At 44.8% G+C, this 24,136-nt stretch overlaps 1 protein-coding gene across 6 annotated transcripts in view; it reads left to right on the top strand.

Annotated features, from left to right (window-relative positions):
* LOC121553780 (serine-rich coiled-coil domain-containing protein 2) overlaps window positions 1-24,136 on the top strand; it is an 84,171-nt gene that overhangs the window by 54,667 nt on the left and 5,368 nt on the right. For 4 of the 6 annotated variants that reach the window (XR_005997575.1, XM_041867166.1, XM_041867167.1 and 1 more), the window contains exons 7-9: window positions 261-323; window positions 405-497; window positions 9,826-9,954. Coding sequence is in view for 5 of the 6 variants with exons in the window: in XM_041867166.1 (XP_041723100.1) it covers window positions 261-323; window positions 405-497; window positions 9,826-9,954 (285 nt within the window). In the remaining variant the exon portion in view is untranslated. Of the gene's footprint in view, window positions 1-260; window positions 324-404; window positions 498-9,825; window positions 9,955-18,558; window positions 18,644-20,138; window positions 20,179-24,136 lie in introns of all 6 variants that reach the window. The other 2 variants (XM_041867169.1, XM_041867170.1) reach the window with 2 other exon arrangements.

The following is a 24,136-nucleotide window of genomic DNA, read 5'->3' on the forward strand; positions in this document are numbered from 1 at the left end:
ACAAAGGGTATATAACAAAGTATTGAGAAACTTTTGTTATTGACCAAATACTTATTTTCCACCATAATTTGCAAATAGATTCATAAAAAATCCTACAATGTGATTTTCTGGATTTTTTTTTCTCATTTTGTCTGTCATAGTTGACGTGTACCTATGATGAAAATTACAGGCCTCTCTCATCTTTTTAAGTGGGAGAACTTGCACAATTGGTGGCTGACTAAATACTTTTTTTCCCCACTGTATGTGTTGTGTGTTTGTAGATGGAGGATGGAGGCCCAGAGGTTGTGGAGGAGGGTGAGGAGGATAACAGCACAACCTTACAGGTACAGTCAGCCACATCCAGTAGCCAAGACAAGTAGCATTGTTAGACTTGTTCAGAATTAACCAATGTGTATGTGTTCCAGCTGGAGGAGCTAATGAAGGAGGTACGGGAGCTCAGGGAGGAGCTGAGGAATAAGGAGAGGACAATCACACAGCTCACACTACAGCAACAGGCGGTGAGTCTCCAGGAGGGGTCAGTGAGACAACGGCAGTCATTCTCTGCCAGTGCATTGGCCTCCATCATAATGCAACACATTACATGTGGGAGTTGTGTTTCTACGAATTACATAGTCAAGACACCGACATCAGTTCTGTTTGCTTTCACATGGATCCATCAGTGTTGTAACGTTCATTAGTGTCCAGGGCCTAGTGGGCTCGTTAGGTAAACAACCAGACCGTCCACTGACATTATTCAAATTCCCCATGTAGAGCAATACCAAATGTCAGAACAACGTATGGTACAGTAATAGCAAATGTCAGAGCAACATCAGTGTTCCAACCACTCTAGCGTTCCCAATTCCAATTCAAATAGCCCATGTAGCGTAGCACCCCTGTCCTCTCCCTCACAATTCTGCCACCTCTAATCTTGCACATGCAAACAGTGTCTGGATATTTGCAGATCGGTGTCTGGAGGTAGGGAGGGAGGGAGGGAGGGAGGGAGGGAGGGAGGGAGGGAGGGAGAGAGCGAGAAGCAGGATAAGCTCTCCCTTGAGAAAGATACCCCCACCCCGAGCGGGTCAGACCAGACCTCTTCATTAAATAACCCCACAGACGAGCAACCCCAAGCGGAAAGTCAACTTCCCAGCACAGAGTACTACTCCCTCATTGAAATTAAGGATAAATTAACCTAGCTGGAGGTAAGGCAGGTGGAGCTGGAACAGCAGGTGAACACACTCCAGTCAGCACAGACCCAGACAACAACACCCCCTTAACTAGACCTGGAGATCTGGAGGTGGAGAGAGACATATCTGCACTCTGGAATGTGGTGAGACAACAACAACAACAGGAGAAAGAACAGGAGAAGAACAGAGCACTAGAGGAGAGGATCAGAGTGCTGGAGGAGAAGGTGAGAACGATGGCGGGTGACAGAGAACAACCTATTAGAGAGCTGGCCACCCCCGCAGAGAAGCCAGCAGAACAGCCCACCTCAGATCCTGGCCAAAGTCTCGACACCGCAGCAGAACAGTACACCCTAGACCCTGACCATAGCCTCGACATCACAGCCGGACAAACAACCCCAAGCGATCCCAACCCCTCTGAGCACCCCCCCCCCCCTGTCAGCCACCCTGATAGCCCTCCTGACGACCCCCCCCACACCCACTGAGGACATATACAAGCCACAGATTGTACTCCTTATGGACTCAAACGGGAAATACATACAAGAAAATAAACTTTTTCCCAAACACACAGTGTCTAAACTCTGGTGTCCAAACACCCAGCACGCCCTAGACCTTCTGTCTGAGGACCAACTAGGATCACCCAGCCACATAATAATACACACAGGCACAAATGACCTGAGAACACAGCAGGAAAGGGTGGCCACAGCACTCTTCTTCTACTTTCCCCAACGCACAAGTGGTTATCTCAACCCTGCTACCACCAAAATACTTCCACCCTGCTACCATACAGCAGGTAAACACAAGTATTTCCCGTGACTGTGCATCAAAACCAAATGTCTACCTGGCCCACCACTCCACCCTGGACTTGAACAGCCTTTACGACCAGGTCCACCTATACAAGGCAGCTGTGCCCACCTTCGCCCAGACCCTAAAGGATATCGCCCTCAAATACAGGTGTGGGGTATGCTAATTTGGTATAGAGCAGACCTAACTCATTCTATTAAATTAATCAAAACAGGAACATTTTACATTTGGCTAGAAATTCAAAACGAAATGATCTCAACAGAGAAAAATGTCCTCCTGTGTGCTACCTATATCCCCCCACTAGAATCCCCATACTTTAATGAAGACAGCTTCTCCATCCTGGAGGGGGAAATCAATCATTTCCAGACCCAGGGACATAGTCTGTGGCGACCTAAATGCCAGAACTGGACAAGAACCTGACACCCTCAGCACACAGGGGGACAAACACCTACCTGGAGGTGACAGCATTCCCTCCCCCATATGCCCCCCTAGGCACAACTACGACAACATAACCAACAAAAACGTGTCACAACTCCTGCAGCTCTGTCGCACGCTGGGTATGTACATAGTCAATGGTAGGCTTCGAGGGGACTCCTATTGTAGGTACACCTATAGCTCATCTCTTGGCAGTAGTACTGTAGACTACTTTATCACTGACCTCAACCCAAAGTCTCTCAGAGCGTTCAGTCAGCCCACTGACACCCCTATCAGACCACAGCAAAATCGCAGTCTACTTGAACAGAGCAATACTCAATCAAAGCCAAAGGAACTGAATAATATTACGAAATGCTATAGATGGAAGGATAGTGTCGAAACCTACCAAAAAACAATTAGACAACAACAAATTCAATCCCTTTTAGACAACTTCCTGGACAAAACGTTCCACTGTAATAGTGAAGGTGTAAACTTGGCAGTAGAAAACCTAAACAGTATATTTGAACTCTCAGCTTCCCTATCAAATCTAAAAATCTCTAACAAAAAACCGAAGAAAAGTAACAACAATGACAAATGGTTTGATGAAGAATGCAAAAACCTAAGAAAGAAATCTGAGAAACCTATCCAATCAAAAACATAGAGACCCAGAAAACCTGTGCCTACGCCTTCACTATGGTGAATCACTAAAACAATACAGAAATACACTACGGTAAAAGAAGGAACAGCATGTCAGAAATCAGCTCAATGTAATTGAAGAATCCATAGACTCCAACCACTTGGAAAACACTAAACAAACAACAACACGAAGAGCTATCTATCCAAAATGGAAATGTATGGGTAAACCACTTTCCAATCTTTTTGGCCCAATAACAAAGAACAAAGAGCAAAAAATATATACATGATCAAATGCAAATCTTAGAATCAACTATTAAAGACTACCAGAACCCACTGGATTCTCCAATTCTCTGCATTATCATTAACAGCAGACTAGATCATTTCCTCAGTGAAAACAATGTACTGAGCAAATGTCAAATTGGCTTTTTACCAAATTACCGTACGACAGACCATGTATTCACCCTGCACACCCTAATTGACAAACAAACAAACCAAAACAAAGGCAAAGTCTTCTCATGCTTTGTTGATTTCAAAAAAGCTTTTGACTCAATTTGGCATGAGGGTCTGCTATACAAATTGATGGAACGTGGGGTTGGGGGAAAAACATACGACATTATAAAATCCATGTACACAAACAACAAGGGTGCAGTTAAAATTGGCAAAAAGCACACATTTCTTTCCACAGGGCCGTGGGGTGAGACAGGGATGCAGTTTAAGCCCCTCCCTCTTCAACATATATATATATCAACGAATTGGCGAGGGCACTAGGACAGTCTGCAGCACCCGGCCTCAACCTACTAGAATCTGAAGTAAATTGTCTACTGTTTGCTTCTGTCACCAACTAAGGAGGGCCTACAGCAGCACCTATATATTCTGCACAGATCCTGTCAGACCTGGGCCCTGACAGTTAATCTCAGTAAGACAAAAATAATGGTGTTCCAAAAAAGGTCCAGTTGCCAGGACCACAAATACAAACTCCATCTAGACACCGTTGCCCTAGAGCACACAAAAAACTATACGTACCTCGGCCTAAACATCAGCGCCACAGGTAACTTCCACAAAGCTGTGAACGATCTGAGAGACAAGGCAAGAAGGGCCTTCTATGCTATCAAAAGGAACATAAAATTTGACATGCCAATTAGGATCTGGCTAAAAATACTTGAATCAGTTATAGAACCCATTGCCCTTTATAGTTGTGAGGTCTGGGGTCCGCTCACCAACCAAGAATTCACAAAATGGGACAAACACGAAAAATATCCTCAGTGTACAATGAAAAACACAAAATAATGCATGCAGAGCAGAATTAGGCCGATACCCGCTAATTATCAAATCCATAAAAGAGCCGTTAAATTCTATAACCTTAAAAGCAAGTGATTCCCAAACCTTCCATAACAAAGCCATCACCTACAGAGAGATGAACTTGGAGAAGAGTCCCCTAAGTAAGCTGGTTCTGGGGCTCTGTTCACAAACACAAACAGACCCCACAGAGCCCAGGACAACAACAACAACACAATTAGACCCAACCAAATCATGAGAAAACAAAAAGAGAATTACTTGACACATTGGAAAGAATTAACAAAAAAACAGAGAAAACTAGAATGCTATTTGGCCCTAAACAGAGACTGACCCAAACTTAAGGAAAACTTTGACTATGTACAGACTCAGTGAGCATAGCCTTGCTATTGAGAAAGGCCGCCGTAGGCAGACCTGGCTCTCAAGAGACGATTGGCTATGTGCACACTGCCCACAAAATGAGGTGGAAACTGAGCTGCACTTCTAACCTCCTGCCAAATGTATAACCATATTAGAGTCACATATTTCCCTCAGATTACAGAGATCCACAAAGAATTCGAAAACAAACCCAATTTTGATAAACTCCCTTATCTACTGGGTGAAAAAACACAATGTGCCATCACAGCAGCAGTATTGTGACCTGTTGCCACAAGAAAAGGGCAACCAGTGAAGAACAAACACCATTGTAAATACAACCCATATTTATGTTTATTTTCCCATTTGTACTTTAACTATTTGCACATTGTTACAACACTGTATATATACATAATATGACATTTGTCTTTATTCTTTTGGAACTTCTGAGTGTAATGTTTATTTCACTTTTTTTGTTTACCATCTACTTCACTTGCTTAGGCAATGTTAACATACATTCCCCATGCCAATAAAGCCCTTCAATATATATGAGTGAGTGAGAGAGTGAGAGAGTTGGCGTGGCTGCTTTGCTAGGATGAAGGTGTTCTGTTTTACTCATTATCAAAGGGTGGTTGGTGTTGTGTTTATTGAACTGTGAGGAGAGAGACAGACATGGGTATGTTGAATTTTTATGTAGCTCAGCTTAATTGTCAACACTCCTTCCGTAGCCTCCAACTGCTCTTAAACACTAGTAAAACTAAATGCATGCTCTTCAATCGAACGCTGCTGGCACCCGCCCACCCGACTAGAATCACTACTCTCGGCGGGTCTGACCTACAGTATGTGGACTACAAATACCTAGGTGTCTGGTTAGACTGTAAACTCTCCTTCCTGACTCACATTAAGCATCTTCAATCCAAAGTTAAATCTAGAATCGGCTTCCTATTTCGCAACAAAGCCTCCACTCATGCTGCCAAACATGCCCTCGTAAAACTGACTATCCTACCGATCCTTGACTTCGGCAATGTCATTTACAAAATAGCCTCCAACACTCTACTCAGCAAATTGGATGTAGTCTATCACAGTGCCATCCGTTTTGTCACCAAAGCCCCATATACTACCCACCACTGTGACCTGTACGCTCTTGTTGGCTGGTCCTCACTACATATTCGTCGCCAAACCCACTGGCTCCAGGTCATCTATAAATCACTGCTAGGCAAATCCCCGCCTTATCTTAGCTCATTGGTCACCATAGCAACACCCACCCGTAGTATGCGCTCCAGCAGGTATGTCTCACTGATCATCCCCAAAGCCAACACCTCCTTTGGCCGCCATTCCTTCCAGTTCTCTGCTGCCAATGACTGGAACGAACTGCAAAAATCTCTGAAGCAGGAGACTCTTTTCTCCCTCACTAACTTTAAGCATCAGTTGTCAAAGCACCTTACCGATCACTGCACCAGTACACAGCCCATCTGAAATTAGCCCACCCAACTACCTCATCCCCATATTGTTATTTATTTTGTTCATTTGCACCCCAGTATCTCTATTTGCACATCATCTCTTGCAAATCTATCATTCCAGTGTTAATACTAAATTGTAATTATTTTGCACTATAGCCTATTTATTGCCTTACCTCCATAACTTACTACATTTGCACACACTGTATATATATTTTCTGTTGTATTTTTGACTTTATGTTTTGTTTACCCCATATGTAACTCTGTGTTGTTGTTTTTATCGCACTGCTTTGCTTTATCTTGGCCAGGTCGCAGTTGTAAATGAGAACTTGTTCTCAACTGGCTTACCTGGTTAAATAAAGGTGAATAAAAAAATAAAATGTATATGAGGTTACCAATTGGATTGAATGTTAACCTCACCTCATCTGACGTTGGTGCTCCTGGAATAAATACATTCTTTAACAACAAACTGTCAATTAGCAACTGATCCACTGCTATAGTCTAAACTTGAAAACCCACTGGGGATGACCTACATAGTATTAAAGTTAATAGCCTGTAGTAGTAGTGTTTAGACTAGAGACTGTTTTTGTATCTTCATCAGAAATAAGTTCCACTCATGCAGTTTTTGAATACCAACTCACCTTAGTAGATCAGTTGTTGTTGTACACTGCTCAAAAAAATAAAGGGAACACTTAAACAACACAATGTAACTCCAAGTCAATCACACTTCTGTGAAATCAAACTGTCCACTTAGGAAGCAACACTGATTGACAATACATTTCACATGCTGTTGTGCAAATGGAATAGACAACAGGTGGAAATTATAGGCAATTAGCAAGACACCCCCCAATAAAGGACTGGTTTTGCAGGTGGTGACCACAGACCACATTTACATTTACATTTTAGTCATTTAGCAGACGCTCTTATCCAGAGCGACTTACAGGAGCAATTAGGGTTAAGTGCCTTGCTTAAGGGCACATCGACAGATTTTTCACCTAGTCGGCTCGGGGATTAGAACCAGCGACCTTTCGGTTACTGGCACAACGCTCTTACCCACTAAGCTACCTGCCGCCCTATCTCAGTTCCTATGCTTCCTGGCTGATGTTTTGGTCACTTTTGAATGCTGGCGGTGCTTTCACTCTAGTGGTAGCATGAGACGGAGTCTACAACCTACACAAGTGGCTCAGGTAGTGCAGCTCATCCAGGATGGCACATCAATGCGAGCTGTGGCAAGAAGGTTTGCTGTGTCTGTCAGCGTAGTGTCCAGAGCATGGAGTAGAGGATGCCTGGTTGTTCTTTAAAAGTAATTTCTTCTCAATCTTAAATAAACATGCCCCATTCAAAAAATACAGAACTAAGAACAGATATAGCCCCTGGTTCTCCTCAGACTTGACTGCCCTTGACCAGCACAAAAACATCCTGTGGCGTACTGCATTAGCATCAAATAGCCCCCGCGATATGCAACTTTTCAGGGAAGTTAGGAACCAATATACACAAGCAGTCAGGAAAGCAAAGGCTAACTTTTTCAAACAGAAATTTGCATCCTGTAGCACTAACTCCAAAAAGTTTTGGGACACTGTAAAGTTCATGGAGAATAAGAGCACTTCCTCCCAGCTGCCCACTGCACTGAGGCTAGGAAACACTATCACCACCGATAAATCTACAATAATCGAGAATTTCAACAAGCATTTTGCTACGGCTGGCCATGCGTTCCACCTGGCTACCACTACCCCGGCCACCAACTCTGCACCCTCCGCTGCAACTTGCCCCTACAAATCAGCTGGGCTAGACAATCTGGACCCTTTCTTTCTAAAACTAGCCGCCGAAATTGTCGCAGCCCCTATTACTAGTCTGTTCAACCTCTCTTTCGTAACGTCTGAGATCCCCAGAGATTGGAAAGCTGCCGCGGTCATCCCCCTCTTCAAAGGGGGTGACACTCTAGATCCAAACTGTTACAGACCTATATCCATCCTGCCCTGCCTTTCGAAAGTATTTGAAAGCCAAGTTAACAAACAGATCACCGACCATTTCGAATCCCACCGTACCTTCTCCGCTATGCAATCCGGTTTCCGAGCTGGTCATGGGTGCACTTCAGCCACGCTCAAGGTCCTAAACGATATAATAACCGCGATCGATAATAGACACTACTGTGCAGCCGTCTTCATCGACCTGGCCAAGGCTTTCGACTCTGTCAACCACCGCATTCTTATTGGCAGACTAAATAGCCTTGGTTTCTCAAATGACTGCCTCGCCTGGTTCACCAACTACTTCTCAGATAGAGTTCAGTGTGTCAAATCGGAGGGCCTGTTGTCTGGACCTATTGCAGTCTCTATGGGGGTGCCACAGGGTTCAATTCTTGGGCCGACTCTTTTCTCCGTGTATATCAATGATGTCGCTCTTGCTGCTGGTGACTCTCAGATCCACCTCTACGCAGACGACACCATTTTGTATACATCTGGCCCTTCATTGGACACTGTGTTAACAAACCTCCAAACGAGCTTCAATGCCATACAACACTCCTTCAGTAGCCTCCAACTGCTCTTAAACACTAGTAAAACTAAATGCATGCTCTTCAATCGAACGCTGCTGGCACCCGCCCACCCGACTAGAATCACCACTCTCGACGGGTCTGACCTAGAGTATGTGGACAACTACAAATACCTAGGTGTCTGGTTAGACTGTAAACTCTCCTTCCAGACTCACATTAAGAATCTCCAATCCAAAGTTAAATCTAGAATCGGCTTCCTATTTCGCAACAAAGCCTCCTTCACTCATGCTGCCAAACATGCCCTCGTAAAACTGACTATCCTACCGATCCTTGACTTCGGCGATGTCATTTACAAAATTCACACTGAGCACATGTGACAGACGTGACAGAGTCTGGAGACGCCGTGGAGAACGTTCTGCTGCCTGCAACATCCTCCAGCATGACCGGTTTGGCGGTGGGTCAGTCATGGTGTGGGGTGGCATTTCTTTGGGGGGCCGCACAGCCCTCCATGTGCTCGCCAGAGGTAGCCTGACTGCCATTAGGTACCGAGATGAGATCCTCAGACCCCTTGTGAGACCACATGCTGGTGCGGTTGGTCCTGGGTTCCTCCTAATGCAAGACAATGCTAGACCTCATGTGGCTGGAGTGTGTCAGCAGTTCCTGCAAGAGGAAGGCATTGATGCTATGGACTGGCCCGCCCGTTCCCCAGACCTGAATCCAATTGAGCACATCTGGGACATCATGTCTCGCTCCATCCACCAACGCCACGTTGCACCACAGACTGTCCAGGAGTTGGCGGATGCTTTAGTCCAGGTCTGGGAGGAGATCCCTCAGGAGACCATCCGCCACCTCATCAGGAGCATGCCCAGGCGTTGTAGGGAGGTCATACAGGCACGTGGATGCGACACACACTACTGAGCCTAATTTTGACTTGTTTTAAGGACATTACATCAAAGTTGGATCAGCCTGTAGTGTGGTTTTCCACTTTAATTTTGAGGGTGACTCCAAATCCAGACCTCCATGGGTTGATAAATTTGATTTCCATTGATAATTTTTGTGTGATTTTGTTGTCAGCACATTCAACTATGTAAAGAAAAAAATATTTAATAAGATTATTTCATTCATTCAGATCTAGGATGTGTTATTTTAGTGTTCCCTTTATTTTTTTGAGCAGTGTATTTTCCTGATACAGTAGTGGTAACTCTCTCTCCTCCCCCAGCCTGCCCATGATGACCAGCCTGGGAGGTGTCACTGCCACCAGAGGGCACCGTCGCTCGGGGGAGATAGACAGACGCACCACGACAAGGCCACACAGACCCCCTGGAGAGGACAAGGAAACAGCCATGCTGTGAGTACACCTGTATAATATATACCTGGAGAGACCCACATCCAGTCTGTCTCATCTGTCCACTGCTAGTCAGTCATCAGGTCAGTCCCCTTCCTCACACCCTATCCTCCCATTCAACTTACTCACTCACTGGTACTACACCTCCAAATCCCCCCTCCCTACCCCCACTCCATTACCATTGTCCTATATGGTGGAACCAGTTAATGGATGGTGAGACTGTCTGTGTGTTTGAGACAAGCCGTCAGCCATCTACACACATAAGGCAGGTGTAGTGACTTCCTCTGTTATCTTTCTACATCTGTATGTGTCAATCTCACTTATTCTTTCCCCATTTAATTATTTTTGTCTCTTTTCTTCAGACAGTATCAAAGGTACATGTTTCACACTGTAGGTTGCACTCCCTCTCTCTCTCTCTCTCACTCTCTCTCACTCTTTCTCTCTCTGTCTCCCTCTCTCTCTCTCTCACTCTCTCTCTCTCTCTCTCTCTCTCTCTCTCTCTCTCTCTCTCTCTCTCTCTCTCTCTCTCTCTCTCTCTCTCTCTCTCTCTCCTACTCCCTCCCTCTCTCTCCACAGACAGTTCAAAGGGACTGTTGGAGCAGGTGGAACATTGGCCCAATTTTAGACCTTCATTATTTAATTAATAAGACGAGTTCTAAGGGCATTCCATAGCGACATCGTGTGAGATAAGTCATGCTTCAATGACTGTACCTGCTAGCAGCATGTGTCCCGCATCCGAAGCTACATGCATAATTGGTAGACGGTTCTGATTGGAGAATTGCCGTTGGCATCACATTCCATGTTGTACAGTTGTGGTCAAAAGTTTTGAGAATGACACAAATACAAATTTTCACAAAGTCTGCTGCCTCAGTTTTGATGATGGCAATTTGCATATACTCCAGAATGTCATGAAGAGTGATCAGATGAATTGCAATTAATTGCAAAGTCCCTATTTGCCATGAAAATGAACTGAATCCCCAAAAAACATGTCCACTTCATTTCAGCCCTGCCACAAAAGGACCAGCTGCCATCATGTCAGTGATTCTCTCATTAACACAGTTGAGAGTGTTGACGAGGACAAGGCTGGAGATCACTCAGTCATGCTGATTGAGTTAGAATAACAGACTGGAAGCTTTAAAAGGAGGGTGGTGCTTGAAATCATTGTTCTTCCCCTGTTAACCATGGTTACCTGCAAGGAAACACGTGCCGTCATCATTGCTTTGCACAAAAAGGGCTTCACAGGCAAGGATATTGCTGCTAGTAAGATTGCACCTAAATCAACCATTTATCGGATCATCAAGAACTTCAAGGAGAGAGGTGCAATTGTTTTGAAGAAGGCTTAAGCGGCCATGCCCAAGAAAGTCCAGCAAGCGCCAGGACCGTCTCCTAAAGTTGATTCAGCAGCGGGATCAGGGCACCACCAGTGCAGAGCTTGCTCAGGAATGGCAGCAGGCAGGTGTGAGTGCATCTGCACGCACAGTGTGGCAAAGACTTTTGGAGGATGGCCTGGTGTCAAGAAGGGCAGCAAAGAAGCCACTTCTCTCCAGGAAGAACATCAGGGACAGACTGATATTCTGCAAAAGGTACAGGGATTGGACTGCTGAGGACTTGGGTAAAGTCATTTTCTCTGAATCCCCTTTCCGATTGTTTGGGGCATCCGGAAAACACCTTGTCCGGAGAAGACAGGGTGAGCGCTACCATCAGTCCTGTGTCATTCCAACAGTAAAGCATCCTGAGACCATTCATGTGTGGGGTTGCTTCTCAGCCAAGGGAGTGGGCTCACTCACAATTTTGCCTAAGAACACAGCCATGAATAAAGAATGGTACCAACACATCCTCCGAGAGCAACTTCTCCCAACCATCCAAGAACAGTTTGGTGACGATCAATGCCTTTTCCAGCATGATGGAGCACCTTGCCATAAGGCAAAAGTGATAACTAAGTGGCTCTGGGAACAAAACATCGACATTGAGAACGTCCATGGCCAGGAAGCTCCCCAGACCTTAATGCCATTGAGAACTTGTGGTCGATCCTCAAGAGACAGGTGGACAAACAATAACCCACAAATTCTGACAAACTCCAAGCATTGATTATGCAAGAATGGGCTGCCATCAGTCAGGATGTGGCCCAGAAGTTAATTGACAGCATGCCATGGCGGATTGCAGAGGTCTTGAAAAAGAAGGGTCAACACTGCAAATATTGACTCTTTGCATAAACTTAATGTAATTGTCAATAAAAGCCTTTGACACTTACGGAATGCTTGTAATTATACTTCAGTATACCATAGTAACATCTGACAAAAATATCTCATAACACTGAAGCAGCAAACTTTGTGAAGACCAATACTTGTGTCATTCTCAAAACTTTTGACCACGACTGTATTCTCACTTAGCGTGCACACTGGTCTGTGTTTCACACCTGCTTGTCTAGCTAATCAGTCTCGCAGTAGAGGAAATGTGTGCGTGCAAAGCCCGAACAAAACATTGGCATCCATATTAGATTTTGATTTGTGGAGGGGGGGGTTGCATTTAAAAACTGGGTTTAATTGTTTCTTGTTCACTGCTCAGCGATACAAACAGCGTTTCTCCAATCAGAACCGTCTACCGATTTATTGATGTAGCTTCGGATGCGGGACACATGCTGCTAGCAGGTACCGTCATTGAAGCATGACTTAGGTCTAATATCTCCTCTGATCCTAGTTCCTACCGATAGTGTTGTTGTGTGAAATCCTGGTGCCTGCCTGCTAGTCCTTTTTTGAGGGTTACCCAGTACACTACTCACAGAGGGGTGTCCAATGACCAGGATGTTGTTAGGGCTTTCACATGTCTGATCTCTTATGGAACGGGAGACTTTCTACACACCACACTTTGAAAGATTTAACATAGTCCACTGTAACTTTAGAAGAAATTAAGGGTACTCATGTTATCAGATATAACTCCCTATGGCTTAATTGATACACTGTTAACGCAATGCCTTGATTTGAGAGAGATTGAGAGAGAGTGTGCGCGTGCGTGCGTGCCTGGAGGTTCAGGATTGTCACGTTGGTTGAATGACGGGACAGACCAAGGCGCAGCGTGATATACGTACATGTTTATTTAACTTAATAAACACACAACAAAACAATAAATGAAACGTGAAGTCCTAAGGTAGATGCACAACCAACCTTAACCGGAACAAGATCCCACAACTACACAGTGCCAATAGGCTGCCTAAGTATGGTCCCCAATCAGAGACAACGAGCGACAGCTGCCTCTGATTGGGAACCACACCGGCCAACATAGATCTATACATACTAGAATACAACATAGAACAAGCACAACAAGGAATATGCACACCCTGACTCAACATATAAGTGTCCTCTGAGTCAGGGCGTGACAGGGATAGATAAAGGACCGGGACAAAGGGTTTAGACAACAGGGGAATACCGAACGGCCTCATTAATAACGCGGAAAATCAAACCGGCTGGAAGAATAATAGAATGCTAAACCTTGTTTCGTCACACCGAGACAAAAGGCTAATTACTGCTACACCCCCTCTGTCTACCTCTTTCCTCCTCAAACTTTCTCTCTTTTCCTCCGTCTCTTTCCCCTCTTTCTTTCTATCATTATCTAAGTGCTAATTAGACACAATGCTCTTGTCATCCTGTCAGCAGGAGGGAGAGAGGGAGAGAGGTAGAGAGAGAGAGATACCCCAGAGATTCCATACTAACCACCCTGCCCCCAGCTACCACCAGAACGCTGCTTTGAAAATCAACTTCATATTATCGGACAGGTGCACATTTAATTGCCAGAACTACCAAAGTAAAAATGTGTGTACAGACCTGGGTTGTATCTCTTCTCTTGGTGTTGTCCTCAGTCTAGCTGAAAGCCTTTCATGTAGTGGATGATTAGGGTAAGATTTGTCACTGCTAGCAGAACTTCTAATGCCTTGATCATTTGTAATGAGCAATGACACCATGCTCCACAAATATGGCCTCAGACCAGTTTGTAAGACGAAAGGGGAAGCGAACACTTTACTAGTATAACTGCTTATGCTTTGCTCATACTTCATAATGAACACATCAACAACAGTATGCACACCTTATTAATGCTTCACACTGACATGTTAGGACAAGACACTGTTAGCATGCTAATGACATGATGAAAGACAAATCCATCTAATAACTGGTGGTAGTTAGCCTACTTGTGTGCTTGAGGCCCAGACAAAATAAGTGGGGCACGATTTGAATCAGACGACTTTGTGTCGGAAGTATAACTAATGAAAGCCTCATTACAAATGTTTGAGAGGGTTGATGTTATGAAATTGTTCAGGGGATGTAATATACACCAAAGGCCAGGCCCAGACAAAATAGTGTTAAAGCACTGTGCTGAAAAATGATCTGGTGTTTTTACAGACATTTTCCAATCCTCCCTCGTCCAGCAACACGTGCCAGTGTTGTGGAAAAACTCTACAATTATACCCATTCCTAAAGCATCTAATCCCTCTGTGCTGAATGACAACCGCCCTGTTGCCTTGACATCCTTAGTAGTGAAATGCTTTGCGAAAATTGTGAAAAGCCATATCCTCAGCGCCACCCAGCAGTTCCTTGACCCCTTTCAGTTTGCTTATCAGCCCAGCAGAGGAGTTGATGACATTCTTACTCTCCTCAACATGGTCTATAGATATCTAGAGAGCGCCAAATCTCATGTCACGGTTCTGTTTGTTTACTTTTCTTCTGCCTTTCACACAATCCAGCCTTACATTCTGGCGCAGAGAGTCAATCATAAGGGATTTCTCCTTAGATGGGGGGGATGGTTTTGTGGCTGTTGGACTTCCTGAGCCAGAGGTCAAGGTGGGTCCCCACGTGTCAGACCAACGCACCACCAACACAGGCTCTCCTCAGGGATGTGTTTTGTCCCACTCCTGTACATCTTGTACATCATCAGTTGTACAAGTTCCCATCTTGACAGAGACCTCGTCAAGTTCGCTGATGACACTGCCCAATCAGCTTGTTGCATGATGACAAGGAACACTGTGGCCCAGTCCTAAATTACTTTGTAGAGTGGTGTGATGACTCACACTTGGTCCTCAATAACATCAAAACCAAAGAGACACATATCTGGGTGTCCTCTTGGACAATAAGCTTCAGTGGAGTAAATGCACAGACCTGATCTACAGAAAGAGTCAGCAGAGACTGTACTGTAATGTTTGCTTGGGTCTTTTTAATGTTGGCTTGACTCTGTTTTACAAATCTTTCATTGAGAGTATTTTAACTTTTTGTATTGTTTGTTGGTTTGGCAAGGCCACTGTCAGCCAGAAAAATATGCTGAGAAGGATTATCACCACAACAAGCAAGGTACTTGGAGTCAAACAGACAGGCTTGAATGAGATCTTTAAGGTCAGGGCCCTCAGCAAGGCTCACAAAATCATTTTAGACTCAAGCCACCCCCTGTACCTGGACTTTTAACTACTCCCCGGCAGGAAATACAGAACTAGACAATAATTTGTGCCAGGTGTGATATCCCTCCTAAACAGCTCGGGTTAATGTTCCTATCCACCCAGTAAGATCAGCAGGCTGGTCTTCTTTCATTGGTACAGTGGGGAAAAAAAGTATTTAGTCAGCCACCAATTGTGCAAGTTCTCCCACTTAAAAAGATGAGAGAGGCCTGTAATTTTCATCATAGGTACACGTCACCTATGACAGACAAATTGAGGGAAAAAAATCCTGAAAATCACATTGTAGGATTTTTAATGAATTTATTTGCAAATTATGGTGGAAAATAAGTATTTGGTCACCTACAAACAACCAAGATTTCTGGCTCTCACAGACCTGTAACTTCTTCTTTAAGAGGCTCCTCTGTCCTCCACTCGTTACCTGTATTAATGGCACCTGTTTGAACTTGTTATCAGTATAAAAGACACCTGTCCACAACCTCAAACAGTCACACTCCAAACTCCACTATGGCCAAGACCAAAGAGCTGTCAAAGGACACCAGAAACAAAATTGTAGACCTGCACCAGGCTGGGAAGACTGAATCTGCAATAGGTAAGCAGCTTGGTTTGAAGAAATCAACTGTGGGAGCAATTATTAGGAAATGGAAGACATACAAGACCACTGATAATCTCCCTCGATCTGGGGCTCCACGCAAGATCTCACCCCGTGGGGTCAAAATGATCACAAGAACGGTGAGCAAAAATCCCAGAACCACACGAGGGGACCTAGTGAATGACCTGCAGAGAGCTGGGACCAAAGTAACAAAGCCTACCATCAGTAACACACTACGCCGCCAGGGACTCATATCCTGCAGTGCAAGACATGTCCCCCTGCTTAAGCCAGTACATGTCCAGGCCCGTCTGAAGTTTGCTAGAGTGCATTTGGATGATCCAGAAGAGGATTGGGAGAATGTCATATGGTCAGATGAAACCAAAATATAACTTTTTGGTAAAAACTCAACTCGTCGTGTTTGGAGGACAAAGAATGCTGAGTTGCATCCAAAGAACACCATACCTACTGTGAAGCATGGGGGTGGAAACATCATGCTTTGGGGCTGTTTTTCTGCAAAGGGACCAGGACGACTGATCCGTGTAAAGGAAAGAATGAATGGGGCCATGTATCGTGAGATTTTGAGTGAAAACCTCCTTCCATCAGCAAGGGCATTGAAGATGAAATGTGGCTGGGTCTTTCAGCATGACAATGATCCCAAACACACCGCCCGGGCAATGAAGGAGTGGCTTCGTAAGAAGCATTTCAAGGTCCTGGAGTGGCCTAGCCAGTCTCCAGATCTCAACCCCATAGAAAATATTTGGAGGGAGTTGAAAGTCCGTGTTGCCCAGCGACAGCCCCAAAACATCACTGCTCTAGGGGAGATCTGCATGGAGGAATGGGCCAAAATACCAGCAACAGTGTGTGAAAACCTTGTGAAGACTTACAGAAAACGTTTGACCTGTGTCATTGCCAACAAAGGGTATATAACAAAGTATTGAGAAACTTTTGTTATTGACCAAATACTTATTTTCCACCATAATTTGCAAATAAATTCATAAAAAAATCCTACAATGTGATTTTCTGGATTTTTTTTCTCATTTTGTCTGTCATAGTTGACGTGTACCTATGATGACAATTACAGGCCTCTCTCATCTTTTTAAGTGGGAGAACTTGCACAATTGGTGGCTGACTAAATACTTTTTTCCCCCACTGTATATACTGTATGTAACTGTTATGATTTTTTTTCAATTTGTATTTAAACACCACTTTAAACGTGTACATGATACTGCAACAAAATTTCACGGGAACAATAAAGTCAGTAAAGGAAAAGTGTTCCCCCTGAACTGTCAGACCTGGGAAGTAGCTACGTCTTCACACCAGAATGTTAGATGAAGATGGGAAAGCTCTCCCTGAGCTGCAGACAGCCCAATGAAAATGCCAGTCACTGTCGGCGCTAGGCTAGCCCAGGCCGCCTTTCCCATTTCAAACCTTCCTTTCTGCAAATGAAGCCGTGGCAGGTGGCCATGCAGAAGGATCCTGCTGTAATTGTGTTGTACAGGAAAGACAGGGAGGAGGTTGATCAGAAACCTCATTTCTCATCCACTTCCCTAACCATGGGGGTCTCTGAAATAGCGCGGGCCCCCCAGGGAGTCCAATCTCTTTCACCCTAGATGCATATATGTCCCTCTCGGCTTGAGGAGATTTGGCCAATTTAAGAGCTGGCCCCAAACAGTCAGGATAACCTGTTGACTGTCATCTCTGGTTAACGTAGCGCCTGCGGCCGCCCCTCCACTCCTCTTTTACCTAGGATGCTTTTATCTTAATGCCCAGTTTGGGGCGGTTATTGAGGACAGGCATTCGCCCTCACACACAGACAAACATTCTGTCTGATTATTCAGTGCTAAACGTAATAGACTGTGGGACAGAGAGCGAGTGAGAGAAAAAGGAAGGAGCTATTGGAGAGAGGTTCACAAAAGTACAACATGCATTTTAACTTGTATGCCTTTCAAAAGTGTTATGTTTTTGCATTGACATCCTAGAGCAGGGAAACAGAGTGAGTAAGAGAATGAGACAAATAACAGACAGAGTGAGCGATGTGGTCTTGGTGGTGGCAGTGGGAGGAACAGTGGGCTACAATTGATTTTGGCTACTTGCTGACTGCAGAGTGAAATGGAGAGATTGGGTTGATAACCCTTCCTTCTTCCTCCCTGCACTGCTTCACCTGGAAATGAGAAGTCAAATGAAGTACTAGTCCTGCGACAGGCTGGCTGGCTTTACAATATGTGACTCTACCTTTCTTACTTTTGTAGATGGTCTTTACAAAGTCAAAACGACGTCCCACTAACGTTCGCATGTTAACAGTGTTTGTGTTTTTTCATGCTCTTTGACGTCATGCTTCCTACTCACACAATCGCTCATAACATGGCTGGATGTCTTGTGGAGATCAGGGACTGTGTGTGTGTGTGTCTTTTGTCTATGGAATGACATTATGAGTTCCTGTTTACGTGTGAAGAATGATGACTCTATACTCTCACATGTATAGGACCTCTGTAGATTTCTCTCTCTCTCTTTGTGTATGTGTGTGTGTGTGTGTGTGTGTGTGTGTCAGTGTACGTCACGCCTCCTTTGTCTTTTCTCTGTGCAGGGTGTGCTTCCCGCCCCCTTCCTCTCCCCCTGGCAGAGACAGTACCAGGGGCCGCCCCGCACCAGCATGCCCCAGCGCAGACAGAGTGAGTCACTAACCCAACCCCCCTCTGACCCTCTCACTTACCCTTCTGTCGCCAACCTCTGCTCCCCTTAATTATCACATCTCTCTATTGTTACTTTCTTCCTTTAATATGATCTACCCATTCCTTCATCAGTTAGGAGGGTGACTGGTGTTCAGTTCAGTCACCTGTGTGTTTGGGGAAATCAGTTGGTAGCAAGGTTGAGTGAGCAAAAGCAGCGGGTAGTTTTAGTAAATTGACTTGGATCGTTATCCGACACGCACTAGGGTAAAGGAACAAGCCTAGCTAATGCTTGGATGAGTTCAGTGACGCCGAGTCAAGACTCTGTCTGTGATCTACGGTATGATGTTATTACATGGTAATAGTGAACAGTTGGTTGTTCATCATTTACTTTTAGCAAGTTCTTGAGACATTTTCATTTAAAAAGACCCCAAACCAAGAAGACTATGAATCTGGTGCAGATATTGCCATTCTGTCCTACAAAAACCCACTATTATAAATACTTTGTGTTCTGCTGATGAACTGAGGGTGACAGACAAGAAGAGATAAAAGGAATGATAAGTAAAGAGAGAGACAAAATTCCTTTGTTTCTCTACGGAAGGGGGTTGCATTTCCACAACCCAGGGCAGTCTATTGGCTGTGCTTTTATTAAGATTGACAAACAATGTGGCAACCTCGCCGTCAATCAAAGGGGTGTATTGACGCTTCAAGGTCCTAATTCAACAGAGTGATGAGTCCACACACGTGATATTATGCTGCGTTTAAACGAGGGACGCAAAAACCGTCATACCAGTCGGCATAGCGGGACAAGAAAGCAAGAAAGACTGCACCGGCAAAAGCAAGCCAGCACGATGGAATGCATTGCTATGGTGATTTCGGTAAACAAACGGTGCAAATCAATATCCGATAGAAAACAACGCTACTGCAAAAGTTTAAATATTTTAACTCTGACGGCAAGTCCCGTCTACCGTGGCGGCTGACGCCATTCACCGCCAGCCTCAATGGCATTGACTGTCGTGCTCTCATTGAAAACAATGACATCCGGTTTGCCTTCTACCTCGTACCATAGGGAGGGAGGGAGGGAGGGAGGGAGGGAGGGAGGGAGAGATTTTAATGTGTTGTAGCCAAATGCACTGGCTTTTGAGCTTGCACTGGATTGAGCTTGTTTACAATTAACCATTTAACCCTTGAATTCAGGTGTGATGTGAGTATGTCTGTCTTTTTCTGTGCTTGAATGGGACACTGAGTCAGTGGTCATTGGTCAAGGTATTTGTCTGCGAAAATGTGGATGCCTGTGAAGATGTCATCACTCATCGCTCCTTTTCAGCTACCCAACTATCTTAACCCTGTCTTAATCCTGTGTGTGTGAGTCTCTCCTCTGTCAGTCTGCCTTCTGCTCATGTTTCTAATTTCTCTCTCTCTCTCCCTCCCTCTCTCTGGGAATACCTTGTCAATGTTCTTTCTCTCCCTCTGCCTCTCCCATAATGCCTTTGGCAAGGAGTGGAGCACCTTGTGCATTACATCACTGACAAAGCGTGGTACAGTAACCATCTACCCATCACCTTGCACGCTGGCGTGGCATGATGTGGCACAATGAAAGCATGCCAGTGTTGATGTGCATCTGCATGCCGTGGGTTGATTTTGGAGTCTACCTTGTCTTCTTGCTGGGCCTGCATTGCTCTGATGAGCCCACAGCACTGTTATTTTGATGTGATATCATTTCATTTCATTTTCTCAGAATCTCAGTTTCATTTTAGCATCAATTTGCGTTGTCATTTCTCCATCTGCCACATCTCTACTTTGTTCTGTCTTTCATTCTCTTGCTCTCTGTCAATCTCTATTCTTTCTGTTCTCTCTGTCTCTCTCTACCTCTCTCTCTCTACCTCTCTCTGTCTCTCTCTCTCTGTCTCTCTCTCTGTCTCTCTCTCTACCTCTCTCTCTCTACCTCTCTCTATCTCTCCCTCTACCTCTCTCTCACTCTCTCTCTCTCTACCTCGATCTTTACCTCTACCTCTCTCTCTCTCTCTACCTCGATCTTTACCTCTACCTCTCTCTCTCTCTCTCTCTCTCTACCTCTCTCCCTCTCTCTGCCTGTTTTTCCATGGTGTGTGTGTGTGTGTGTGTGTGTGTGTGTGGGGGGGGTGTTAAGTATAATGCATGCATCAATAAATATCTACTGTCTTTTTAAATTGTCTTAAATAAAAAGGGTACATTTCCTGAACTAGGCCACATGTATTTGAAGCCCCATTATCGCTGTTGTCAGCTGTCACTGTCCCACTATGTAATCACAAACAGTTTAGCTAAGCCAGCAGTCGACAATTGAAAGCAATCAGGCTTCTCTCCCCTGTATCATTGGTTCTGATCTGAGCAGTGTAACGTAAACAAAATTGAAATTGCCACTATTTTCACAGCAACCAATATATGATTGTCCACTAAACTAGAGCTGAAATAGATAATGATCATCATTGGCAATGTTCAGAGGATTATAATGGGGGGATTTCCTGGGAGCTAAATTACTATAAGTTCTCATTTCTGGGCAGATACTTGTACATGGTGTTATAAAGGGATTTCCTATTGTTCTTCATAGACAGTCCACTCAAAGTCGCAGATGGCCGGGTAGAACCTCTTATTTATACACTAGCCACTCCTGTGGGATAGAAAACTGCCCACTGTTCAATTGATTTCTGATTTAAAGTCATACACCTTTCTGTTTTAGATTTAAATATGGTGTGCTATTTTTTCATACAGTGAGGGAAAAAAGTATTTGATCCCCTGCTGATTTTGTACGTTTGCCCACTGACAAAGAAATGATCAGTCTATAATTTTAATGGTAGGTGTATTTGAACAGTGAGAGACAGAATAACAACAACAAAATCCAGAAAAACACATGTCAAAAATGTTATAAATTGATTTGCATTTTAATGAGGGAATAAGTATTTGACCCCCTCTCAATCAGAAAGATTTCTGGCTCCCAGGTGTCTTTTATACAGGTAACGAGCTGAGATTAGGAGCACCCTCTTAAAGGGAGTGCTCCTAATCTCAGCTTGTTACCTGTATAAAAGACACCTGTCCACAGAAGCAATCAATCAATCAGATTCCAAACTCTCCACCATGGCCGACCAAAGAGCTCTCCAAGGATGTCAGGGACAAGATTATAGACCTACACAAGGCTGGAATGTGCTACAAGACCATCGCCAAGCAGCTTGGTGAGAAGGTGACAACAGTTGGTGTGATTATTCGCAAATGGAAGAAACACAAAAGATGGTAAATCTCCCTCGGCCTGGGGCTTCATGCAAGATCTCACCTCGTGGAGTTGCAATGATCATGAGAACGGTGAGGAATCAGCCCAGAACTACACGGGAGGACCTTGTCAATGATCTCAAGGCAGCTGGGACCATAGTCACCAAGAAAACAATTGGTAACACACTACGCCGTGAAGGACTGAAATCCTGCAGCGCCCGCAAGGTCCCCCTGCTCAAGAAAGCACATATACAGGCCCGTCTGAAGTTTGCCAATGAACATCTGAATGATTCAGAGGAGAACTGGGTGAAAGTGTTGTGGTCAAATGAGACCAAAATCGAGCTCTTTGGCATCAACTCAACTTGCCGTGTTTGGAGGAGGAATGCTGCCTATGACCCCAAGAACACCATCCCCAACGTCAAACATGGAGGTGGAAATGTTATGCTTTGGGGGTGTTTTTCTGCTAAGGGGACAGGACAACTTCACCGCATCAAAGGGACGACCATGTACCGTCAAATCTTGGGTGAGAACCTCCTTCCCTTGAAAATGGGTCGTGGATGGGTATTCCAGCATGACAATGACCCAAAACACATGGCCAAGGCAACAAAGGAGTGGCTCAAGAAGAAGCACATTAAGGTCCTGGAGTGGCCTAGCCAGTCTCCAGACCTTAATCCCATAGAAAATCTGTGGAGGGAGCTGAAGGTTCGGTTGCCAAACGTCAGCCTCGAAACCTTCATGACTTGGAGAAGATCTGCAGAGAGGAGTGGGACAAAATCCCTCCTGAGATGTGTGCAAACCTGGTGGCCAACTACAAGAAACGTCTGACCTCTGTGATTGCCAACAAGGGTTTTGCCACCAAGTACTAAGTCATTTTTTGCAGAGGGGTCAAATACTTATTTCCCTCATTTAAAATGCAAATCAATTTATAACATTTTTGACATGCGTTTTTCTGGATATCTTTGTTGTTACACTGTTCAAATAAACCTACCATTAAAATTATAGACTGATCATTTCTTTGTCAGTGGGCAAACATACAAAATCAGCAGGGGATCAAATACTTTTTTCCCTCACTGTAAATACAATACATCACCAAAAGTATGTGGACACCCCTTCAAATTAGTGGATTCCGCTATTTCAGCCACACCCGTTGCTGACAGGTGTATAAAATCAAGCACACAGCCACGCAATCTCCATAGACAAACATTAGCAGTAGAATGGCCCGTACTGAAGAGCTCAGTGACTTTCAACATGGCACCATCATAGGATGCCACCTTTCCAACAAGTCAGTTCATCAAATTTCTGCCCTGCTAGAGCTGCCCCGGTCAACTGTAAGTGCTGTTATTGTGAAGTGGAAACGTCTAGGAGCAACAATGGATCAGCCGCGAAGTGGTAGGCCACACAAGCTCACAGAACGGGACCGCCGAGTGCTGAAGCACATAGTGCGTAAAAATCGTCTGTCCTCGGTTGCAACACTCACTACCGAGTTCCAAACTGCCACTGGAAGCAATGTCAGCACAATAACTGTTTCTTCGGGAGCTTCATGAAATGGGTTTCCATGGCCGAGCAGCCACACACAAGCCTAAGATCACAATGCGCAATACCAAGCGTTGGCTGGAGTGGTGTAAAGCTCGCCGCCATTGGACTCTGGAGCAGTGGAAACGCGTTCTCTGGAGTGATGAATCACGCTTCACCATCTGGAAGTCCGACGGACAAATCTGGGTTTGGCAGATGCCAGGAGAACGCTACCTGCCCCAATGCATAGTGCCAACTGTAAAGTTTGGTGGAGGAGGAATAATGGTCTGGGGCTGTTTTTCATTGTTCGGGCTAGGCCCCTTAGTTCCAGTGAAGGGAATTCTTAAGGCTACAGCATATAATGACATTCTAGATGATTCTGTGCTTCCAACTTTGTGGCAACAGTTTGGGGAAGGCCCTTTCCTGTTTCAGCATGTCAATGCCCCCGTGCACAAAGTGAGGTCCATACAGAAATAGTTTGTCGAGATCGGTGTAGAAGAACTTGACAGGCCTGCACAGAGCCCTGACCTCAACCCCATCGTACGCCTTAGGATGAATTGGAACGCCGACTGCGAGCCTGGCCTAATCGTCCAACATCAGCGCCCGACCACACCAATGCTCTTGTGGCTGAATGGAAGCAAGTCCCCGCAGCAATGTTTCAACATCTAGTGGAAAGCCTTCCCAGAAGAGTGGAGGCTGTTATAGCAGCAAAGGGGGCATATTAATACCCATGATTTTGGAATG

The sequence above is a fragment of the Coregonus clupeaformis genome, chromosome 37 (assembly GCF_020615455.1).
Source record: "Coregonus clupeaformis isolate EN_2021a chromosome 37, ASM2061545v1, whole genome shotgun sequence".
NCBI classification, from domain to species: domain Eukaryota; kingdom Metazoa; phylum Chordata; class Actinopteri; order Salmoniformes; family Salmonidae; genus Coregonus; species Coregonus clupeaformis.